We start from the raw sequence: 20,769 nt of genomic DNA, 5'->3' as shown, positions 1-20,769 counted from the left end.
GTAATCTTTAAAAGATATTGGTAAAGGTAGATTAATTGAAGAGCAATTTCAAGCTGTAGCTTGAACCAGTTCTCTACTATTTTGTAGCCTTTCAAAGAGATTGAACACCACTGAGAAATCTGAAGCTCAAACACAGTCCAAGTCACGTTCTTAAGACTATATGGAAAAGTAACAGATTAGCTGATAGCATCATTCATACTTTTTATTTTGAATACATGTATCTACAATGCTTGGAATAGCTTAACTAAGAAAAACTATAACAGCAACTACTGTTAGAAATCGTGAAGTATTGCGAAATCATGAAGTATTGCCTCACGTGTCATAACTATGTGTATTTAAGAGCATGTCCCTAAGTGGGAAACAGCTTTCACCTGATACATTCACCTACTTAAGTCAAAAGAAAGTTTAAGAATCAAAGGCACAACCAAGATTTCTTGGGTTTCACTAACATGTGCAATATCTCAGATTAAGAAAATGTAATGGAAGAATGACAACCTACGCAAACATCAAGTACATAGTCACATGCTCAGAACACTTTAAGGCATAAAGTAAATGACCAGATAGATGTTAAGCTGTATTTTGTGATGCTTTCCCTTGTTTCCATTCACAGATAATTTTGTTCTAATGTCCTTAAGGTACTGACTGACTTTTACTTTTTTTGTTCATGGATATTTCAGAGCACATTGCACGAGGCACTTTGATCACAGCATGTTACTAAGCAGAGCATCCTCTTAAAATCTAAGTACTAGACTTTGTTCTGAAGGGGTCTTCACAATAGCTACTGTTCTGATTAATTCTTACTCAGGATGCTGCTGGTTTCCTCAGAGGGCCGTATACCCCTCCCTCACTTGGGAACAAGTCAACAAATACTGTGGAAGGGCCGCAATGCTGTTGCAAATGACAAAGGTCTCCGGATTGATTACATCATCTACTAAGCTGTCATACACCTTAATGGCATCCCCCTCCACTGCCGGTGGCATAATATAAGATGGCTTGCCTTTAGTGTATAAGCCTGTTAATACATCAGCCTCAAACACATACACTTTAGAGTCTGCTTCCCACGTATCTTTACCCTCGATTAGGCTCTTCAGGTTCCTTTTAAAGTAGATGCCAGCTCCATATTTTTGTTCTGGAAAAAGAAAGAAAAATTTTCAGAAGAAAACAAAAAAGCCTTTAAAAGTTGGTTCCTTTGGGTGGTAGTACTAAAAGACTGCTTCTTGATTCAGTATGACATTTTATGTTACTGTTCAATGCGTGCTGTCCTTTTGGAAGTAAATTTGCATGAAGTGGCTTTGATGCTAGCACTGACCTCCCATTGAAATCATGAGCAATGACGGCTGATGGCCATTCCAATTTAACTGCTACTCCAGTGACCATCGTTCAGATTTAACTGTTAATCCAGTGATAGAAACATATAATGTACTTATATAAACACTTCAGTCATCATGTACTAGGGACTCTGATAAGTGCCAAAGAAGGTAAGATTTTAATAATGCAAACTACAAAAAAAAAAAAAGCTTTGAAATTTATAAGGAGAATGCTGCATAAAAATGCTATTACAGTATCACGTGGAAAAGTGCAAAGGAATTAAATTAGACCATCATCCTATTTATTACTTTGAAAGTGTGAAAATGTGCCGTGTACATTGCATAGACAAGGAAAGGCAAATCTCCACTTTTTGAACAGTTTGTTGCCTGAAATCCCAATTCTGCATTTGACAAGCAAAATATCATGCCCTTCACCTATTGCAGGATGAAGCACTGAATGCTTATTCTTTCCGTCTCTGAAAACATCTGTCTACTACAATATTTCATAGACGCCACAACTTTCTTCCTAAGCGTACTCTAGTTTGAATGGCAGTCTGCTCCGTCAGATTACCTGCTGTCTCTGACCGCACCTGGTCTGAGCAGGAGGTTAGGCCAGACGACCTTCAGAAGTACCTTCCAGCCTCAATTATTCTGTGATTCCTTTGAACATGTTTTAAAGGATCAAGCTGCTGAAGGCGTGTTTGCGGCGGGTAAATAGGGACGTTGACTTTCTTCAAAGAGTGATGCAGCAAAATATAACTTGGACATGACATTATGGGTATATTAACAATTCTGTCAACAGTGTCTGGGCTAGGCTAGAATCCAGGCTTATCCTCCCAGAGCCTTACTGACTTTACAGTATCAGAAAGGAAAAACAGGAAAATCTTATTGTAGATAAAAAAGTAAGCTCATATGACTCTAAATGCAGGTAAGAAACAGTTCTTGTTTAGGAATGCCATTTTTTCTGATTTTAATCCAACTTTAGTAGTCAGTCACTGTTCATTTTGATTAAAGACGCCAAAGCAAGTTATTACCTGTTGGTGGAGAATACATCCTGTGAAATCCAGTTCGGCATACCGAGCTACAGAACTCAGCAGGAACATGCTGGTACAACTTGTGGGTTATTTTGGAGGTACCTTGTTTTTCTTCTATTTTTTTTTTCATTTGTTGGAATGCAGCAGATAAAAGAGGATTATGTATCTTTTCAATCTGTAACATAAATAATAGTGTAGTATAAGCAAACGGAGACCAATATCCATGAAATCCATGAGTGCTCTTGTTCAGGCTATGTTCTTCAATGTAAGAACCTTTGATTTAGCTTATATGCATTGACCACGTAGCAGATAAGGTATGTGAAGTGTGTAACTGATCCACAGAAAAAGAACCGTGCCACTATCCCACGCCTCTCATTGAAATCAGTGGTAATATATCCTAGTGTACTGATTTCCAGTACTTCAGTTGTGCTGAACAGATTGAGTATCAGCCATAGATGAGAATAAGCTGTGCAGGTGCTTACAGCCTAATCTTGTCAAGAACCGCAAGTGTCCTGTAAGGCGTGGAGAACCTCAGCTCTAGTTGATCAAAACTTTACAGCTCTCGGGGGGGGGGGGGGGGGGAAAGGTCCACAGATAAGAGGGCCTTTACGTTAGGCTTGTGTCTCGAAAGCGTGGCTGCATGCAGCGTAACACCACACAGAACTTGAGGCGAATTGGCTACGCTGCAGCTCTCGCTGGCATACCTGACTCCACCAGTGGGCCAGTCACAGTCCCACAGCAAGTCAGTACCCGGGGCCTGCAAGGCCTCTTCTCCAGCAACCCGCTCATGCCAGACTTCTGACTGCTCAGCTAAAAACAAGCACAGCTAAAAAGGTGCTGAAGCACAATCAAGCTTCTGCTCTCTTAAAAAAGTCATTTAACTGAGCTATGACCGGCCTTCAGTGCAGCATTGTTTTAAATTCTCATGTAACTTTTGCGGTGAAACTCAACAAAGTCTTTAGTTCTGCAGATCAAGAAGCACTTGCTTTCATCTGGTTGGCATTTGCTATTATTTCAATGTTAAATACCTTTCTCCTATGAAAGGCAGTTCGGCACGTGGCAGTCTGGTTTCCAGTTACCTGCTGTTACTACTAGGCACACAAATCCCTGTTTACAAACTTCTGTATTTCTCTGTGTTGCGCAGCCTCATCCTCCTCCTGTTCAGTAAAGCGCTGATATCCAAGCAAGATCCCAGCTTCAATACACTACAAATCAGATCATAACTCTGACAAATTCAGTTGCTAATTTTTGGTGTCAAGCTCACAAGAAGAAAACAGAGACACTGCATTAGTGTCCTGGAATATTGTACTCATTCTAACATACCAATCTCGTATTCCTCTAGAGTCCTATAAAGGAACATTTGAAGCATGAAATAAGAGACAGAATATACAGTACAGTTAAAAGGACTTCTCAGAATTTAACCACACTTTCTGAGTAGTTATTTGCATTATGTTTAAAATACTTTTTGTTAGGAGTAAAGACTACATCTATTTTAAGGATTAGGCTGATTTGATCTTAATTTTTAAAAGCAATATATTGAAATAGTTCATCTGAGTTTTTTAAGCATATGTTAAAAATGTTAGTTCAAGTATATCAGCTGAGATTTAGTTTTTCCATGAATATCGTCTTTACCTTGAGAACACAAAGCCCAGCTTTTTCAAACTGTTTCTGTCTGTCTTTAAACTCCTGAAGGTGTGATTCCACCAGTGAAATCTGGACGCATTCAGTAGCGTTTGTCTTGTGAAGGTGTCCTTCTGAAAGCTGACCTGTTTCTGGTTGGCCTGGATACAAATAAGGGAGTAAAATTTTCATATATCATAATATCTGAAGCAAAGGCAAGAAGGAGGGATCCAATACTTTAGTTTGGTAGTTTAGTTAAGAACAAAGAATGTTAAGTATTCTCCGAAGTAATGCCAGAGGCTAATATTGAGAGGGACTGATACGTATATATTTATGCATTTTTTCTACATTTATTAAAGAAACCTGAGAGAGAGGGAACCAAAGAAAAGCAATTTATCTTCTCCATTACATCTCTCCACAGCCCAACTTTCATATAATGGTATCTATATTGAATGACTATACAAACACGAGGAAAAATTGATGACTCGGTAGCTTTTTGTAATGCCGCTAGTTCTATCAACTGTTAATGAAAGTCAAGGACTCTGCAGAACAAGTCCATTGGTGGGTCCTGCAACAGTGGTCCAGCTGTAGCTAGCAAAAGAGCTCAGCAAAGGTATGTGTTAATTAAGTGAAAATTTTGTAAGTCTCCCATGGCCAGGCTTTAAAGTGAAGCTGTCCTGGAGCTGGCTGTACAACGACGGCCAGCCCCTGTATAAACTGTGCCCTACCAGGAATAGTGGCAAGTGACTAACCAAAGCTAACAAATGGTCTTTCGGGGGCTCATGTGATAAAAGTACAGTAATATCGGTAATTAAAGCAATGCTCAGTATGTGTGTGAACTGAATGCATGTCTGTCCACTCTCAGCAATACATAGATATATGTTGCTTCATACTTGACCTTATTTAGGCACTTATTTACTTTACATACCCATTAAGTACAGCAGTTCCTCTTGGTTGGCTGTAGTCTTCTCTTGCATAAGAAGCAGTAATTTTTCAGTTGCGAGCACTGCATCAATCACAGCATCAGGAGGGCCCTGAAATTCCAGTCTTGCTTTTCCACCTCTCACTTCTTCTGATACACATACACTAGAATGCTGCTCTCGAGATAGTTCTGCAAACTCTTTTTTACCGAGGCTAAAAATGTAGTTGTTTTCAATAATAGCACGGTGACTTTCCTGAATTTGTACCAAGCTTTGGATCCATGATTCTGCTGCTTCCAAAGCTGTACGTGTGTTCCCTTTAAGTTCAATAGCTGTTTCATTATTTGCTGTCTCTTTTACGCTTTGACTGCCTGACTCTGTACCTGGAAGAAAGATTTTTTTATACAAGTATATTGGAAGAGTGAAGAGCTTTCAAGTGCTGTCACAAATTCCTATATGTAATCCAAGATGTACAGTGCAAGAAACACACTATTCTGGTATGCTCAAAAAAAAAAAAAAAAAAAAAAAAAAAGATTAGATACCAGGAGGTAAGGTTTCCAGGAAAAAAAAAAAACAAAAAACACACATGCAGAATTTATTTGCCTTCCACTAAATGACTTCCAAGAAGTTAGGCACTGATGATAATTTTTATGTTTGGAAATCTTATAAGAGATTGCCCAGTTCCATTCCTATTGATGTAAAAATGCAAAGCACTCACACATTTTTGCCTCCCCCTTTCCCCAAGACACATGCAAATACTAAGTTCTTTTTAAAGGAATGTGATTTCAGATTCTCAAATCTGGAGTGCTCATTTACTTGAAATGCCCCTTCTGTTCATTACTTACTCAAATGATCACTTCTGTTGTAATATTGCTTTTTTTCCAGTTTGTGCGCTGCTGAACAAAATTCTCTCTGGAAAACCTTGAAAGAGAAAAGTTTAGGAGCAGTTTGCAATCTCTGTTGTCAAGTATGCAATTTGTCTCTGCAAAACTCTGTTAGAGAAGCAGTTTACAGCTGTAGTTACACCCCCCCCCCCAATTCTGAAATTGTTAACAGCTGACATCTGTCAGCTTTTCCCAAAATTTTATTCCTGACAATATCAAATGCATTCCTGTTCTTCTGCGTCTCCTAAGGTAAGACACCTTACACACTGAATGGCACCTTTACCTACTCCTTGTGGTTGTGCCATATCCGGAACTCAGAGAACCACAGTAGGTAAAGGTGTTCATTACTTGCAGTTTAATGCTGATGAATCCTTACTCAGTTTTAAAACCCAGACTATTCCCCTGCCTTTACCCCAAAGCTCCTCTTCCTGATCATGCATGGAAAGCCTCTGAGAAGCGCTACTCTGCTAGGCAGTGGATTTGGCATCTGGCAAATTGCCTTTCCTTCTTTTTTCAGCAAAGAGAGTTTCTTCTGTGCCCTGATTATCAAGGGATTAAGTGATGAGCACATAGCTGTCATACACCTTCCTTTAGAATTTATGGGACTGTTACAGAACATGGATCTGATCATAGAATCATAGAATGGTTTGGGTTGGAAGGGACCTTAAAGATCCAACCCCCCTCCACCTAGTTCTTGCACCTGTTGAAAGAATGGATGGTTGAAGTTAAATGAGAAAAAAAGCAAACTCTGTACTTTTATAATAGATGGCTATCTAAAATAGTTGTGTATTGATCACATCAGCTAAATATTCAAAAGGTGGAAAATGGCACACTGCAGTTGAAATTATTCACTGTCTGTTTGCAACCCTTCTATCATGTTAGATCATATAAAGTATTGATAGGGTTTTGCCCTAGGAACTTCATACAAAAAAAAAGTTGGTTAAAGAAATTTCCTGAGGAGGAATAAGTTTATTCCCTAATGAGTTAAGAGTAGACTCTTTCTTATAAATTCACTGACAGTCATGAGAATTTCAGAGCTCCCTCCCCTTGTTATCAGACCACAGGGTGAAGACTTCTGGTTTACTGAAGAGAAAATAAAGATTTGTAAAGATTAATAATACCTGTTAATGAAACAAATAGTTTCATAAAGGGACCTGCCACTCACAAATGTTATAAGTAGTACAGAATTCAGATTATCTTAATTTGTAGTCATCTATGGGAATATTTTTACAGTTTTGGGTTTTCCTTATTGGTAGTTAACGACAAATTTGTTACCTGATATTCATTGTAGTCACCTGGGCAAAGGACAAACTGCACATCTATGTTCTTCTCAGGGTGTGCCCCCGCAAAATTTAAAACCTGTTCAATCATGATCTGTGCCACTGTATCAACAGGCAGCATTATCGACCAAATCTCATTTGCTGGAAAAGAAATTGAGGGAGTTTCTGGCCAGTCCTGAAGGTGATACAGGCATCTTGTCACTGCAGCTTTTAATCCCTGCAGGAAAAACAAGTGTTTTAGTTCTCACATCACTCAACATGAAAATCAATTGAAATCCAATCTAACTGATCATCACCTCACGCAGTAACACCTTGTTGTGGTATTGCGGCCATACAATGTGTAGTACCAAGTCACAGGGCAGCTTATACCCTTGTGTTACTATGAGTTCCTTATAAGACGAAGAATATCTAAGATGAGACTTAAGTTCATCCTGAAGAGCTGAACCCGCTTTTTGCAGCAATCCTCTTGAAACTGAAGAGTAAGGCTCGCCATTCACAGACACAGAATTAACAATAGCTGTAGTCTGGAAGAAAAGAGTGGAAAGTTTCAGTATACTTCAAGTTTACTATTTGCAAGCTTTGCTACTATAGAGAGCACTCTTTCTAGGAACAATTCCTTTAAAAAAGCCTGACTGCAGCAGATCAGCTGTTTGAAAGGTTCTCTTACTGCTTACTACTAAGGGCAGCGCTGGAATACATCAAAGTATGCACCTTCTAGTGGCAGTAGATGCATATATTTTTTTCAGAAGCCAACAGTGTGCATAAGACCTGTTCAAGTCATCAGAGTGTATTCAACAGAATTATTACCACAGCTATAGAAGTGTCCCATACATGCCTCATCAAATGCAATTCTGCAGCCAATTATCAATGAGCAGGAGAGAACTCTGGCTATGTCTGTTATCCCAGCCCACGCAAATGCTCCCCATGTTAGGGTAGCAAACACTTGTCACCAAACTAGCGGGGTCAGTGCACACAGGGGAACTGCAAAGCTATGGTTGCTTCCAATTCCCAGTGGAAACAGTAGATTTCCGTAGTAGGTCTTCTGTATTTCAAATTAAATATATAAAATGCAAAAAAATTGTTTACAGAATGCTGATAACAGCACTAATCGTTCTAACTTTAATTGTTGAAGATTATCTAAAGATACAAGACTTCGGAGCATATTTTCCTCATAGTCTTGAAGGCATGTGGTATCTTTCAGTGCTGTAGAATTGGTTAATAAAATTCCCCACAATGTCAACTTTGTGATCCTTTGCTCTCACGTCAAAAAAGTGAACTTCCTGTTCAATTAAGATACTTCTTTAAAATAAAAGTTATGAATTTTTTTAAGATACAGTATTTGCTAAAAGCAAATGCCATTCCTGTGATGTAGCTTCCAGTCTAAGGGCTCTGTTGGATTACTATGACTAAGCTCATATATTTTGCATCAGATTCTCTAGCTAAAAAGTTAAATAAATGAATTTAAATGATGCACTGTTTAAAGGTAAGGTGCACATCATCTGTATAAGTTATTTTCAGCTGTTTCAGTGTTTGCTGAATAACTCCAGTAGTGGCATCTATGAGAACATAAATTATAGGAAAAAAAGCAAGGCAAAAAATAAGAGTAGACTTCTAGGGAATGCATGATAAAATGTCAACTCTCATGACGTTATAATAAGAAGATAAACACTAACATAGGGGTATATTATTATTAATCATCCAATCTTTAGCTGCTTCCTATGATACCATAACAGCATGTATACAAAAAAGAAATAAAAATGTTCTAATGTTTAATACCCATTTAGGGAAAAAACCAACTCCTTGCTGCTATAATATATTTACCATTTGTAAATTCTCATCAGGCTGAGAAGATAACTATTTAGTGGACTGATACAATATGTGTTCTGAACTCTTGGGCTTCAAATCCTGCAAAGACTTGGAGGCAACTCCATGTTCAATGTATTATGGGACAGACTTACCTTCTGCTCTTCAAGGAGTCCTTTTATGATGCGCAAGCGAATGCCTCCATGTTTGATGAAACATGAAGGCTGGCTTGGTGAAGCTGAAAGAGTTTCCTGAAGTGAACTGGTATCACCCAGAAACTCTTCACAGGCCTTCTTCATTTCTGCAACTGTAGGCTCATAAATGTTCACCAGGCGGATTTCCCTGAGACAGCTTGATGGACTTGCCTCAACAAATTCCTTTATAGTCATTACAATCACTTGAGCACACAAACCAAGTGGGAAGCCAAAAATACCTGAACTCACTGCTGGGATAGCCACAGACTTTATAGTGTTTTCTGGAGCACTAACGTACTTCAGAACATTCATAATAGCTTCCTGAAGTAGGTCACAACATCTGTCCTTTTCGTAAATGGTCCACCTTGGACCAACTGCATGAATAATTTTCTTACAAGGAAGCCTCCCTGCACTTGTCACTGCTATTTTGCCAGCTGTGAGTTTTCCATACTTTTGAATATAAAGATTGCTTTGCTCTTGTATTTCTGGCCCTCCAGCATTCACAAGGGCTAAAGCAAGGCCTCCTGCATGATCTAGATATTCATTGGCTGCATTCACTAAAGCATCGGCCTTGTGTCTTGTGAGATCATCCTTACAAACACAAATGTCAATTCCCTGCTTTAGTTTTTTCCTGTATACTTCAACAGTGCATTTGGTACTTTTGAAGGTCAATTTACAAGCAAACTTTTTGTAAATGAGATTACTTAGACAGTCCTCTTTTTTCTTAAGAACTTCATAGGCATCTCTGTTGATGGGGATCATCAAGCTGTCCTCATCCATTACCATGCTTGGCCCTAAGATACAGAATAATATAAAGTGAAATCCAAGATACTACTGCCAAAACATTGCTTTTTATATAGAAGTGTGGTTTATAGCTCTTAAGTTTATCTTACTGTCATTACTTACCAATATTTTTTGGCACAGTCTGATCTTTTCTCTCCCCTTTTCATAGGCTTAGAAAGCCCAACTAAGCAAAGAAAGGCACTAAAAGATGACAACAGTATCACTGAGCCTGTGGTAACTTGAGGGCTTTGGTTTGCCTTACTGTTTACCTGAGGAGGTTAAGATGTGTCTCCTCCTGCTACTTGTTCTCTCTCTCTCTCTTTCCTACTGTTTATTCTCCCCACCATTAGGCTGACACAACCTTTGTCGGGGACATATTCTTAAATGAATCAGTAACATAATCCGAATTAAAAAACCACACCACAAAACTTAACTTGATTTAGAGCACCAACCTCAAAGATGCAACAGCACAACTGAATGGGCTGAGAATAAATGGTGAGGAGGAAAAAGGAGCAGACAAGTGTGAGAGGAACGTCTTTGAAACAGATGCTCTTACAGGGCTTTGTTAACTGGCTGCAGTGCCATCGTGATGCTGTGCTGCATTTGCCACTAAAACTCCAGCTGAGAAAGCAAGTGTGAAAAGCTATGCCATAATCAGGGCTTCAAAATGCTTGTAAAAGCAGAAAACACCACTTCTACCCCTCTCAGCTCGTTTTGCTGAGCAGGCTGAAGCCTGCCTCTGCCCTCTACAGGGCATTCTTAGCATTTTGTTACTGATTTCCAGCAAGGTCCCAGGGTGAGTAACCCAGGCCTTTGCAGAGTCAGTGACTCACAGCCACACCGGCAGAGGAACACTTGCCGAGACGTTCAGTTAACTGTGCCACACAGATCTTATGCTGAGCTTTGTCTTTAATTATGCGGATCTTCTTTGGTCTGCGCTTAAAGCCCACAAGCAAGTTCTTTCTTTGTATGGAACTTATGAATTCAGAAGGCTTTTTAAACCACTTTTTTTAGGGAACAAAAATAATGGTAAAGAGTGGGGCAGTTTTTATATTACCACTATGGCTAGACAGCCCTCTTCTGGCAGATATCAGCAGTACTATATGCAGTAGTTATGTTAATTAGTGTAAATCAATTTGTATGAGTTTAATCAAACTTTCCTCCGAGGTATGCTACCTGCTTGCAAAAAGAGTCTAACATTTTGCACTTACAAAGTATACACACTGATTCATCAAAACACTTCTGAGCTCTTACTTTTAAAAAGAGAAACGCAAGCAAATCCTGTTGAAGTAATGAATAATAATGTTGATTCATAACCGTGTCTAATTCATACATTTCAGGTTTCTTTTGGCTATTTCACGTTGATGTTTTCTAGTTTGCTAGCTGTAGCTGGCAATTTTCAACTTAAAAACAGGAACACGCTTTGCAGATGGCTAAATGAGAGGCTTACCTAAACCGTTCTTCTCTTCCGAGGTCTCTGGACTGTAACTCTATTGTAAAAAAAAAAACAAGAAAGAGAAAATACATGTTACTACCTGATGGGCTGCGTTCCTACAGGAGCGGTTCTGTTGCAAGCAAAACCAGCAGCACTACCTTTTCAAAAATTTGTATGAAGTTTTCTAATATGTAAAACACTATTCAGAGCTGAAATTACAGTGACCGGACCACTGTAGGTGAAGTTACCCACAGCTTCCTCTAGCCCCAGCTGACCTGTGGGTGGTGAGAAACCGGGAAATTTTACTTCTTCCCGAGAGCCAAGCCAGAGAACAGTACTTTTTTCTTTCCCCAGTGCCTAAACCCCGTTGGCAGCGGGGTGCGCAAAGCCCCGGAGAGCCCGTCCTGGCCTGTGGCTCAGGGGCAGTTCCCGCCGCAGCTCCCCGGGCCCGTGAGGGAGCTGCTGCTCAGCGGCGGGCCGCCCCGCAGGGGGGGCAGGCGCCAGCCCCGGTCCCTCGGGCCCTCCTCCCCACCCCAGGCCCGCTCTGTTACCTGGAAGATCCCCATTAACCGGCGCTGCGTGGCACGGCCGTCTCCTCCTCAGCGCCAGGACCTGGAGCGGGGCGCAGGGCGGGGAACCGCGGCCCCGAGCGGCGGAGCGGGAAACGAAAGCGAAAGCGAGCAAGCGGCAGGCATCATGGCGGCGTCGCTGATGCTCGTGCGGCTCTGCCCCGCACCCGACGCCGGCGAGAAGCCGATGCTCAAGCTCCAGAGCTACTTCCAGTCAGGGAAGCGGTCGGGGGGCGGCGAGTGCGAGGTGCAGATGGGCCCCGAGCCCGGCACCTACTGGGTGCGCTTTCAGCAGGAGCGAGGTACGGGGGCGGGGGAGGGGGGCTGGGGCGGGTGGTGCGGTGCGGCTCTGCAGGCGGCGGGGCCCGCGGCTCGGTATGCCCCCGCCGCCGGCACTGAGGGGATGAGGGGGCGGTTGAGCCCCAGCCGCCCCGGCGGGGCTGTTCGCACGCGGGTCCCGCAGCCGTGTGAGGGGGCAGCAAATGGCTGCCGACGGCACCATCTTGCGCCCCTGGGCTAGTGCGCGGGCGGGCAAAGGGCAGGCGGTCTCTGGGGCCGCTTGTAGCCGTCAAGTTCTCAGGTAACTCTATCTGCCTGTCCCCAAATTACTGCAGATAAGAAGAGCGTGGAATCCCGCACAGATCACGTCTTGGAAATCGGTGCCAGACGCCTGAAGATAGTCATCCAGCCGGGAGAAGGGGACGAGGGCAAGAGCGAGTTTACAGAGCAGGCCTCGTCCAGCTGCTCTGTCCCTTCCAGCTCTTCCCCACCTCAGCAGGAGCAGCAGGCAGCCGAAGGCCATGGAGAGACGGCAAGAGAAGTCATTACCAAAAAGGTACATCAGGAAGAGCAGTAACAAGCAGTTACTGCATGACCTGCCTCGCTTGTAGTTCCATGAGTCCTTTGCATTGCTTTATGTTGCACTTCAATATTTCATGCCAAGCAAATGTCAGTTACATTATCTTAGTCAGTAAAATGGGAGCAAGGAGCGACTTGAGTGCTGGACCACAGGTTGTCCACACATGTTAACAGGCAGCATGTTCTCCAGCATGGCTTTGGCACATGCCAACCACTACTCCTCAAAGCGGCACCCTGGCAGGTTTCGGGGGATAGTATGCACCAAGGACTGCTCCCAAAAGGTGGAAGAACTGTATGAGATTTGGATCCTTTCCTGCTACACAGACCTCTAACTATTTCAGCATATTTTGCACCTTCAAGCAGCCCTAATCGCTTCCATCCCATACCTCAGTGTTAAAAAAATCTGCTCTGATGGGATGTAGCACGGCAAACATTATTTCAGACACTTTGAACTAAAAGATACGCAGAAAAGATTAACTGTGTGTTAGGGACACGGAGTAGGGCCAAGCTACATGTTACATGATGTGGATGTCGCTCTACGGAGACACTGGTATCTGGCCCAGAGGGTTTACCCTGTTTTGCGTAGTAGCACAGATGTAGCTTTTGAGGTATAGCATGTGCTAATGTAGTGGTTATCTGAGATCTGTAGCAGTATACTGCAAATTTCCCTATCCTTCTGTCTGTGCAAAGTTGAGATGTCAACATGTTTGTTATTATTTTTCAGGATCCTCTTTTCTGCCTTAACCCTGAGTTACTCAAGCATGACTTTTGGGAATTTTTTAAAGAAAGATAGTAAGAGAAAACTAGAAAGTCTAACATCATCAGAGAACAATGTAATATAACTTATATGTGCTGTTAAAATATGTTGTGTCTCTGTCACCCAACACTAAGGGGACAGACAGGTTCTTTGGGGGATCCTTGGCAGAATGATGATGGCACTAAGTTGTAGTTACAATTAAAGCTTTATTTTTTGTAACAGGATTTTATGATTAGCATAGCGTAGAATTAATGATCAGAATAGCACAGGATTTCTACAAGCAGAGTCAGTGTAGTACAATTTTATAAGTAGTGTAGCACTGAATTTTATAGTACAGCTTAGTTTATGGTTTCTAATCACCTGGACCCTCTGCAGATCATGTCAAATCGTAGTACTTGGCTTGCCGTATCAATATAACAATCATAATCTAGACTCGAGAAACACATAGAAGAATACTAATCATTCACTCAGTCCTCAGAGGAAGCAGAGGACGGTGGAGGTGTCCCTGACCACTGGGGGATCACAGGTCTTACTGTCCAGCAGCAGTTGCAGTCCAGGTTCCCACTTAGGACTTGTAACTGCTTGATTTTGTAGACAGTGCTCTGCATGCTGTAACGCTTCCCTGTTCTATGATGGGGTCATCACCACCTGGTTGGCAGGGTGCCTGGGACCTTCAAGGCCAGTAAGGAGGGGAGTAGTTGGCCTGGTGCCCAGGAACCTTGAGGAAGATAGGGAGGGGAAGAAGAAATCTGCTTGCTTCGTCTACTCGGTGCGCAGGACCTTCAGGGCCTGATAATGAGGGGAAGACGGACTACTACGTGACCAGCTCGGTCACAGAGAATGGCCGTTTGCCTTATAGAATGGTGTTAGCTATGCTAACCATATTACCAGAGGTCAGGAGAAGGGGGTACTGGTTACAGTCTCAAACTAAGTAGCAAAGTTATTGTCTTTGTTCCTGCAATGCTGATGACATTAACAGATTTCATTTTTGCTGCTGACTTAGAAGCAGATTGCTTTACTTACGTGTGTGTAATGTCAGTATACGTGACATAAAAGAAACACTGTGTGCAAATTTGTCTGTAGTAATCTGGCCCTACTGAGATGTACAGAGCTTTCCCTTACTCAAAATATAGAAGCAGCAAGCAGGGAACCTTAGAAAAAACAAATATTGATATCTTCTTGTCTTCTCTTTAGATATTTCTTACAGTATCTGCAACTTTGAATACCAGTATGTTCACTGAACAGCAAAGGGAGAAAATTACCATTATATGTCCAAATTTAAAAAGAGAAGGAAATCTTGATATTGATGGCTCTGAGAAATTGACGGGAGATTTTACAGATATTGAAAAAGCTTATCACTACTTTAAGGATATCCTTGCAGGCAATGACCCAAACCATGATTTTTCACATTCTGAAAGTAAGAAGGGTTTGAAAGATGAAAATGGTCTGAATACTGAAGAAATGAATGAGCTTACAGTTCCATCAGCTCTCTATGAATATTTCAGTCATACCTGCAAAGAACAAATCAAAGTACTATGTGAACGTTTCGGAGTGTGTGTAAGAAATAAAGATCATTACAACGGAACGACATCAGTACACTTCACTTCTGGTAAAAGTCCTGCATCAATACAAGGAGCTAACGATTTTTTTATCAGAACTTTTCAGAAAAGCGTAGAAGATCTGAAACAGGAAAAAATTCCTGTAACAAACAGGTACACGTTAAATGAGACAATAATAAAATTAAATGCTAGGTTTCGTAATCTTCTTGCCAAAGAGGAAGGGAATCAGTTGCTACTCCGTGGTCCAGCGAGTGAGATTTTAGCTGCCAAACAATTTCTAGCAGAAGGTGGTGAGAACAGCCAAGCTGAAAAGAATATGAAAATATCATCTGAACTGTACAAATACAGGAATGGAATTGAAGTTGATGCTTCTGTATTTAAATTGTTGGAAACAATATTAAACAAAGAAATTGAAGACATTAAAGACAAATTTGATACGGTAATAGAAAAGAAAGACAGTTCATATGGCCAGAAGATGCTCATAATATTTAGGCCTAGGGTCAAAACTTCTGATATGTCTTCACATGCTACTGAAAGTTTCATCAATGCATTTCAGAGTGCCTCTGCAAAGTTAAGAGAAAAACCCATCAGCCTGAAGCTTTCAGAAGATCAGAAGAAAAGATTAAATATGCTACTTAATGGAAAACAATTGGAAGATCTGCATGTAAAACTTCAGAAGAAGGAAGACAAATTAATCTTAAGTGGTTTACCAAACCATATTTACGCTGCTGAAAAGCACATTATGAACATTCTTATCATTGAAGACTCAACACAAACTAAAAATAGGATGCCACTGTCCTCTGATCTCAGCTATCAAGAAGCTACAGGAGCATCTGAGAAGAAATACAATGGCAGGCAAAAGAATAATCTTTCTTCTGAAGGACAGTCTAAGGCAAAGACAAAAGAAGAAGACAAAGATGTGTGTCCGATTTGCATGGAGAGTATTAAACATAAAGAAGTACTGAAAAAGTGCAATCATGCATTTTGTAAACTTTGCATCGACCAGGCCATGGCTTATAAGCAAACTTGTCCTGTTTGTAATACTGTCTACGGACTCATGAAAGGAGACCAACCAGAGGGAACAATGTCAACTAGAGTAGTGTCTTCAGCTCTCCCTGGTTATCCCCGTTGTGGTACTATTGAGATTACATATAGTATGCACAGTGGTATTCAAACTGTAAGTATATTTAAAGATTCGTAAAAGATATTTTTCCCACAACAAAACCAATATTGAATATAAAATTAACTATTTTTCCACAATTTTAATGCATGTCCAGGAGAGACATTTCTTTGTTCTGTACAAATCTGCAAGTATTTAATTCAGTATTTTTGGGTGCGACTAAGTAATATAGTAGGAATTAAATAGTCAAACGGTAGCCCTCCATTTTATATGCACCAGGACAGAGCTACCTGTCTTTAATTTGTACATTGGGAATAACTGAACTGAAATCTATGGAGTGATATCACGTAAACAAAATTTTGCGAGTATAATGAGGATTCTCTGAGGCATTCTCCTAGCTGCCGACACCAATGGACAAAAATGAATAGCAGGCTGGTTTGTAAGCTTTCCAGGTGAGAAATCAGCTTATGTTATGTGCTTAAAAGTCATGACTAGGACTGAAAATGGGATAAATGAAAAAGTCAGGGGCGGGGTGACATGCATGTGGGAGACCAAAGAGGAAAAAACAAATTTAAAAATAAGAATGGATGCATGAGTGATGACAGGAAAATGTGAATGAAACTTATATGAAAGAAATTGTCTAATGAGAAAAACACACCTCAAAATCAGTCATCACTCACACTATGTCCTTCTGAATCAAAGACAGGATAAAAAGTATTGCAAAAGCTGGGATGTGTAATTTTCACACTTTCAATGCATTTATGATATACAATGTGTTTTTGTTTTGTTTTTCTACAAAACAGAGCAACCATCCAAACCCAGGGAAACCTTATTATGCAACTTCTCGAAAAGCGTATTTACCTGACAATAAGGAAGGGCGAGAAATTCTGCAGCTCCTCAGAAGAGCCTTTAACCAAAAATTGATTTTCACAGTGGGGCAGTCACGTACTACTGGTGCACAAGGTGTTATCACATGGAATGATATTCACCACAAAACTTCCATGACTGGAGGACCTACCAAGTAAGTAGTCTTCTCTTTCTGTAATTTTGTTGCTACTCAGATGTGTCAGGAAGACTACCCTGAATATTTTCCACATTAGAGCTTTCAGATTTTATCACTAACAAAGTGATTGTGGAGTGCTCTATGGATCCAGACCTGAATCACCTTCACCAATTTGGGCAGTTGGAACAAGGATGAGCTTAGTCTTCTGTTGCCTCTCAGGCCACTCATTAACCAGTGAGTTGTGTAAAGCACCTACTCAGTTAGTAACTGATCTGATTAGAAACTACTTCTAGTACAGAACAGGACAGCAAGCTCTTGATAGCAGCTAAGGTTGGACTCCGGATCTCAGCCTCTTCTGTTACCTGCTGTTTTGCACCAGGAGGTGCTGGTCCGTTATGATCCCAGTAAAGATGGCACTCAGACTCTGTAAAATATGATTTGACATTCTACTTATTAGAGCTAACAGCAAGAAGAAAGAGATAGTAGTGTAGATATGGTTATGTCCTTTTAGATGGTAGGAACCCCGAGTTGCGCAGCATTCGGCGGGCCTCCGATCAGAGCACAGGATGCCATGCCAACCCCGTCCATAGAAAAGGTTACCCCATTTTGGTTGTTCGAGCTATTACAGGATTTTCTTAGTAGAAGACAACTCTATTCAGCATTTCTTGAGGACTTGCTGCACTTCTAAAGGCAAGGGGATACAGGTGGCGTAATCACCGGTACCGAGTGGGAGCTGCCTGCAGCACCTCTCTTAGAGTGAGCTGGCTGAGTCTGTCATGCGGCCGTGGGATGTGCACAGCCCAACACAAGCCTGAAGGCCACGCCACACGTGCAGCACGGCACGGCACAGTGTGGCACAGGCTTGGGCCTGCCCCGGTTAGCTGTTATGTGGATCACTAATTCCTCAATGTATAATGGTCTTCTGGTCAGGATCACTACGTTCCACCCCTTAATGCACATACAATTGACCATTCTTAAAGATATGATTAACTACAGATTGTATCAGTAAACTGTTTGGCTCCTGGAAAAAAATCTTACAGAGACAAGAGGGAGGCTTGGAACAGTCCTTTCAAGCTTGTTGCAGCCTCTCAGGGGCAAGTGTCTTCCTGCAAGCTCTAAAGATTTGTGTCCAAATCCTCCTTCCTGGGCTAGGATCATAAAAGAACAAAAAGTATCAGTTTTACTTTATCCCCTCCTCTGCCCAAATGCTCTCCCTAGTTATCACTTGCTTCATACACACCTTGGGTGATGCACTACTTAAAATCCAGAGGTGCCATTATATTTGTGTTTTGAATGCTCACTTGGATACACTTCAGGTCTGATTTTTAGAAAGATGTATAGCCAAGCGCCCTATCATTTTCAAGTGAGACAGCAGGCAGCTTTGAAAATCAAGTTGTTGGTGTCAGTTTGGACAACCAAATTCAGCAGCTCCTTTTCTTAAGTTTTCAGTTTTACCCTCTCTGTACCACCTCTCTGACCTGCAAAATAGGGTCTTTTCTCTATAGAGTAAGAAGTAAGTGCATACAATTTGTAAAGTGTTTTAAGAGATTTTGATGAGAAGGTCCTGTAGAACTGTCAAGTGCTTCATTGCAGAAGTAGCCTAAACAATTCTTTTCTTCTTCTCCTAGTTTTGGTTACCCTGATCCTGATTACCTGCAGCGGGTTCGATCAGAATTGAAAGCAAGAGGAATTGAATAAAGAAATTTATCAACTGTCAGCTCTTAAGTGTAATAACTGAACATGTAGCAGTTAATTTACTATTCAAGCACTAAGAAGAAGTTACTTTGTTCAACTGCTGTAGTTAAATCACTTGTATTTCGCAGTCAGCTAAGAAAAGTAATCTTCTTTCATCAAACGATATATGTTCTTTTTACACATCATTTACTTCCTTGAATAATGCTTCCCTCTATGAGTAACCTTTACAGAATTTGAGTCTTGTGAGTGCAGCATCAGTACTTGTTGCACTTGTCGAATATCAAATTGTGTATCTTACTTTACCAGTGAATCTGATCTGCACTTTTTCCCACAAGTCTTCAGTCTGACCACCAAAACCAATAGATCTGCTACTAGCTTTTATTCGATCAAATGCTTACTTTAGCTTTGTGTTATTACGTCTGTCATCATGGATAGCATGACATAACCCATCTGCTGGAAAATTTTTATGCAGCTGTTATAGTATCAGTTGTGATGAGGCTATGATCTTTTGCTGCTTTTCCTTTTCAGGGTAGAAATGGCATTAGTGGTTTGGGTTTTAAACATGAAATTAGTATGGATAATGTATGAGGGGGTACATGGATGCTGTATTTTTAACCCTGCAGAAGTGCTGAATGCTCAGAGCCGCGCTAGAGCAAAGGGAAAGGAGCAGTGCCTGTGGCCGTCTCTGATAATGGGGTCCTGGTTCTGTGCCTTCCGTCGTGTTTAAGCTTAAATACAAATTTCAAGTCAGCTTTACAACAATAAAACTATATTCTTCCCATTGCTTCCAATACATGGTTTAAATTGTATTATAAAGATACTTCGTTGCTACTCTGCACTGTCTAAATAGTCTGCTAATTACCTTTGTGGTGGTGCGAGATGAATAGCTTTCACCTAATGCAGCCATAATTGTTAGTGACTTCAACCATTTTTGTTAGGCTATTGAATATAACTAATAAATAAAATATAAAAATACCGTCTGCTAGTTCTGCATTCTTCTGCACAGGTTTTCCCTCCTGTTTTAGATACGTATAGTTGTATACTTTTTTTAATTTAGGAGCTTCCCAGCAATGCCATGATTTGGGGTGATTTGGACCCCATGCCACTTCCTTTTCTTTTTTTTAAGATTCCAGCATTGTGAACAGGCAGTACTACTTTGCCACCTTGACTTTCAGATATTGTAGTATTGGGCACTGTTTGGTTTCCATGTGGATTGGGATGTCTATCCTGCTGTGGTTTTGTTTTACCGTATTCGTTTTCACATTTTACACTATTTCATGTTTCCTCCCTTCTCTGTGCAGTAAGATACCAACATTCCAGTTCTTCCCAAATGACCATGCTTTTCTGCACACTGAAGCAAGCTGTGAAGATCAAATCTCCCCGGCTTCCTTTGGTCTCTCCTTTGACTTTCTGTCCCAATAAGCCAGTTCACCGACGTCAGACCCCTATCTGACAATTCACCAGCTCCCATTTTGTCTGTGGCAAAGTTTTGCAGCAGAGTCCTGTTGACTGTCACTGAAAGCTCCCAAGCCTTTCTCCTATAACCAGCTGTACAGACCTTTACTTTCTAACCATAGCTGTACAGTTTAGGAATAAATCTACCCAATTTGCAGTCAAAGTCAGGTATTTTGCCTGGGTTACGGCAAGGGAGGAGGGCACGCACCTGGGCTAACTGTTGAGAGAACAGTGCATTAGGAAACAAAAGATTAATCGCCCACCGAGAAACAAAGGCGTCCTCGTGGGTCTGCTCAGCAGCGTGTTTGACAACACCTATATTTAGCTGACATCCGCCCGTGCTTATCGCGCTTAATGACAGTTGGTTATTACCCATTTCCTCAATGAACTTTCAGTGAAGTTAGGGGGAAAATTTTTCATTTATCTGCTACTTTAGTGTCTCATATTTGGGCACATTAGTAAAATATGCAGCAAGAAACAGCTGAAATCTGTA

At 41.1% G+C, this 20,769-nt stretch overlaps 2 protein-coding genes across 4 annotated transcripts; one reads left to right on the top strand and one right to left on the bottom strand.

The window, feature by feature from the left end:
- Window positions 1-186: 186 nt before the first annotated feature.
- PARP9 (poly(ADP-ribose) polymerase family member 9) lies at window positions 187-11,953 on the bottom strand. 3 transcript variants are annotated; one of them, XM_050899503.1, is made up of 10 exons: window positions 11,812-11,953; window positions 11,276-11,315; window positions 9,004-9,836; window positions 7,342-7,569; window positions 7,041-7,262; window positions 5,727-5,802; window positions 4,890-5,264; window positions 3,974-4,122; window positions 2,342-2,516; window positions 187-1,129 (listed from the first exon to the last, which is right to left on the bottom strand). In XM_050899503.1, the coding sequence occupies exons 1-10, from the start codon at window positions 11,824-11,826 to the stop codon at window positions 822-824; spliced, it is 2,421 nt and encodes an 806-aa protein (XP_050755460.1). In that variant the 5' UTR covers window positions 11,827-11,953; the 3' UTR covers window positions 187-821. The 3 variants fall into 3 exon arrangements, with proteins under 3 accessions (XP_050755460.1, XP_050755462.1, XP_050755461.1); XM_050899505.1 differs by lacking the exon at window positions 187-1,129 and adding an exon at window positions 3,421-3,546 and having other exon boundaries at window positions 2,469-2,516; XM_050899504.1 differs by lacking the exons at window positions 187-1,129; window positions 2,342-2,516 and adding an exon at window positions 2,920-3,546.
- DTX3L (deltex E3 ubiquitin ligase 3L) lies at window positions 11,789-19,788 on the top strand. The gene is made up of 5 exons (XM_050899507.1): window positions 11,789-12,131; window positions 12,444-12,664; window positions 14,639-16,180; window positions 16,927-17,144; window positions 18,755-19,788. Exons 1-5 carry the CDS (start codon window positions 11,957-11,959, stop codon window positions 18,822-18,824), a joined length of 2,226 nt encoding a protein of 741 aa, XP_050755464.1. The 5' UTR covers window positions 11,789-11,956; the 3' UTR covers window positions 18,825-19,788.
- Window positions 19,789-20,769: the final 981 nt, after the last annotated feature.

This window comes from Gymnogyps californianus, chromosome 7, assembly GCF_018139145.2.
Source record: "Gymnogyps californianus isolate 813 chromosome 7, ASM1813914v2, whole genome shotgun sequence".
Taxonomy (NCBI): domain Eukaryota; kingdom Metazoa; phylum Chordata; class Aves; order Accipitriformes; family Cathartidae; genus Gymnogyps; species Gymnogyps californianus.
The sequence above is the reverse complement of the archived record's forward strand: the minus strand, read 5'-3'. Positions and strand labels throughout refer to the sequence as shown.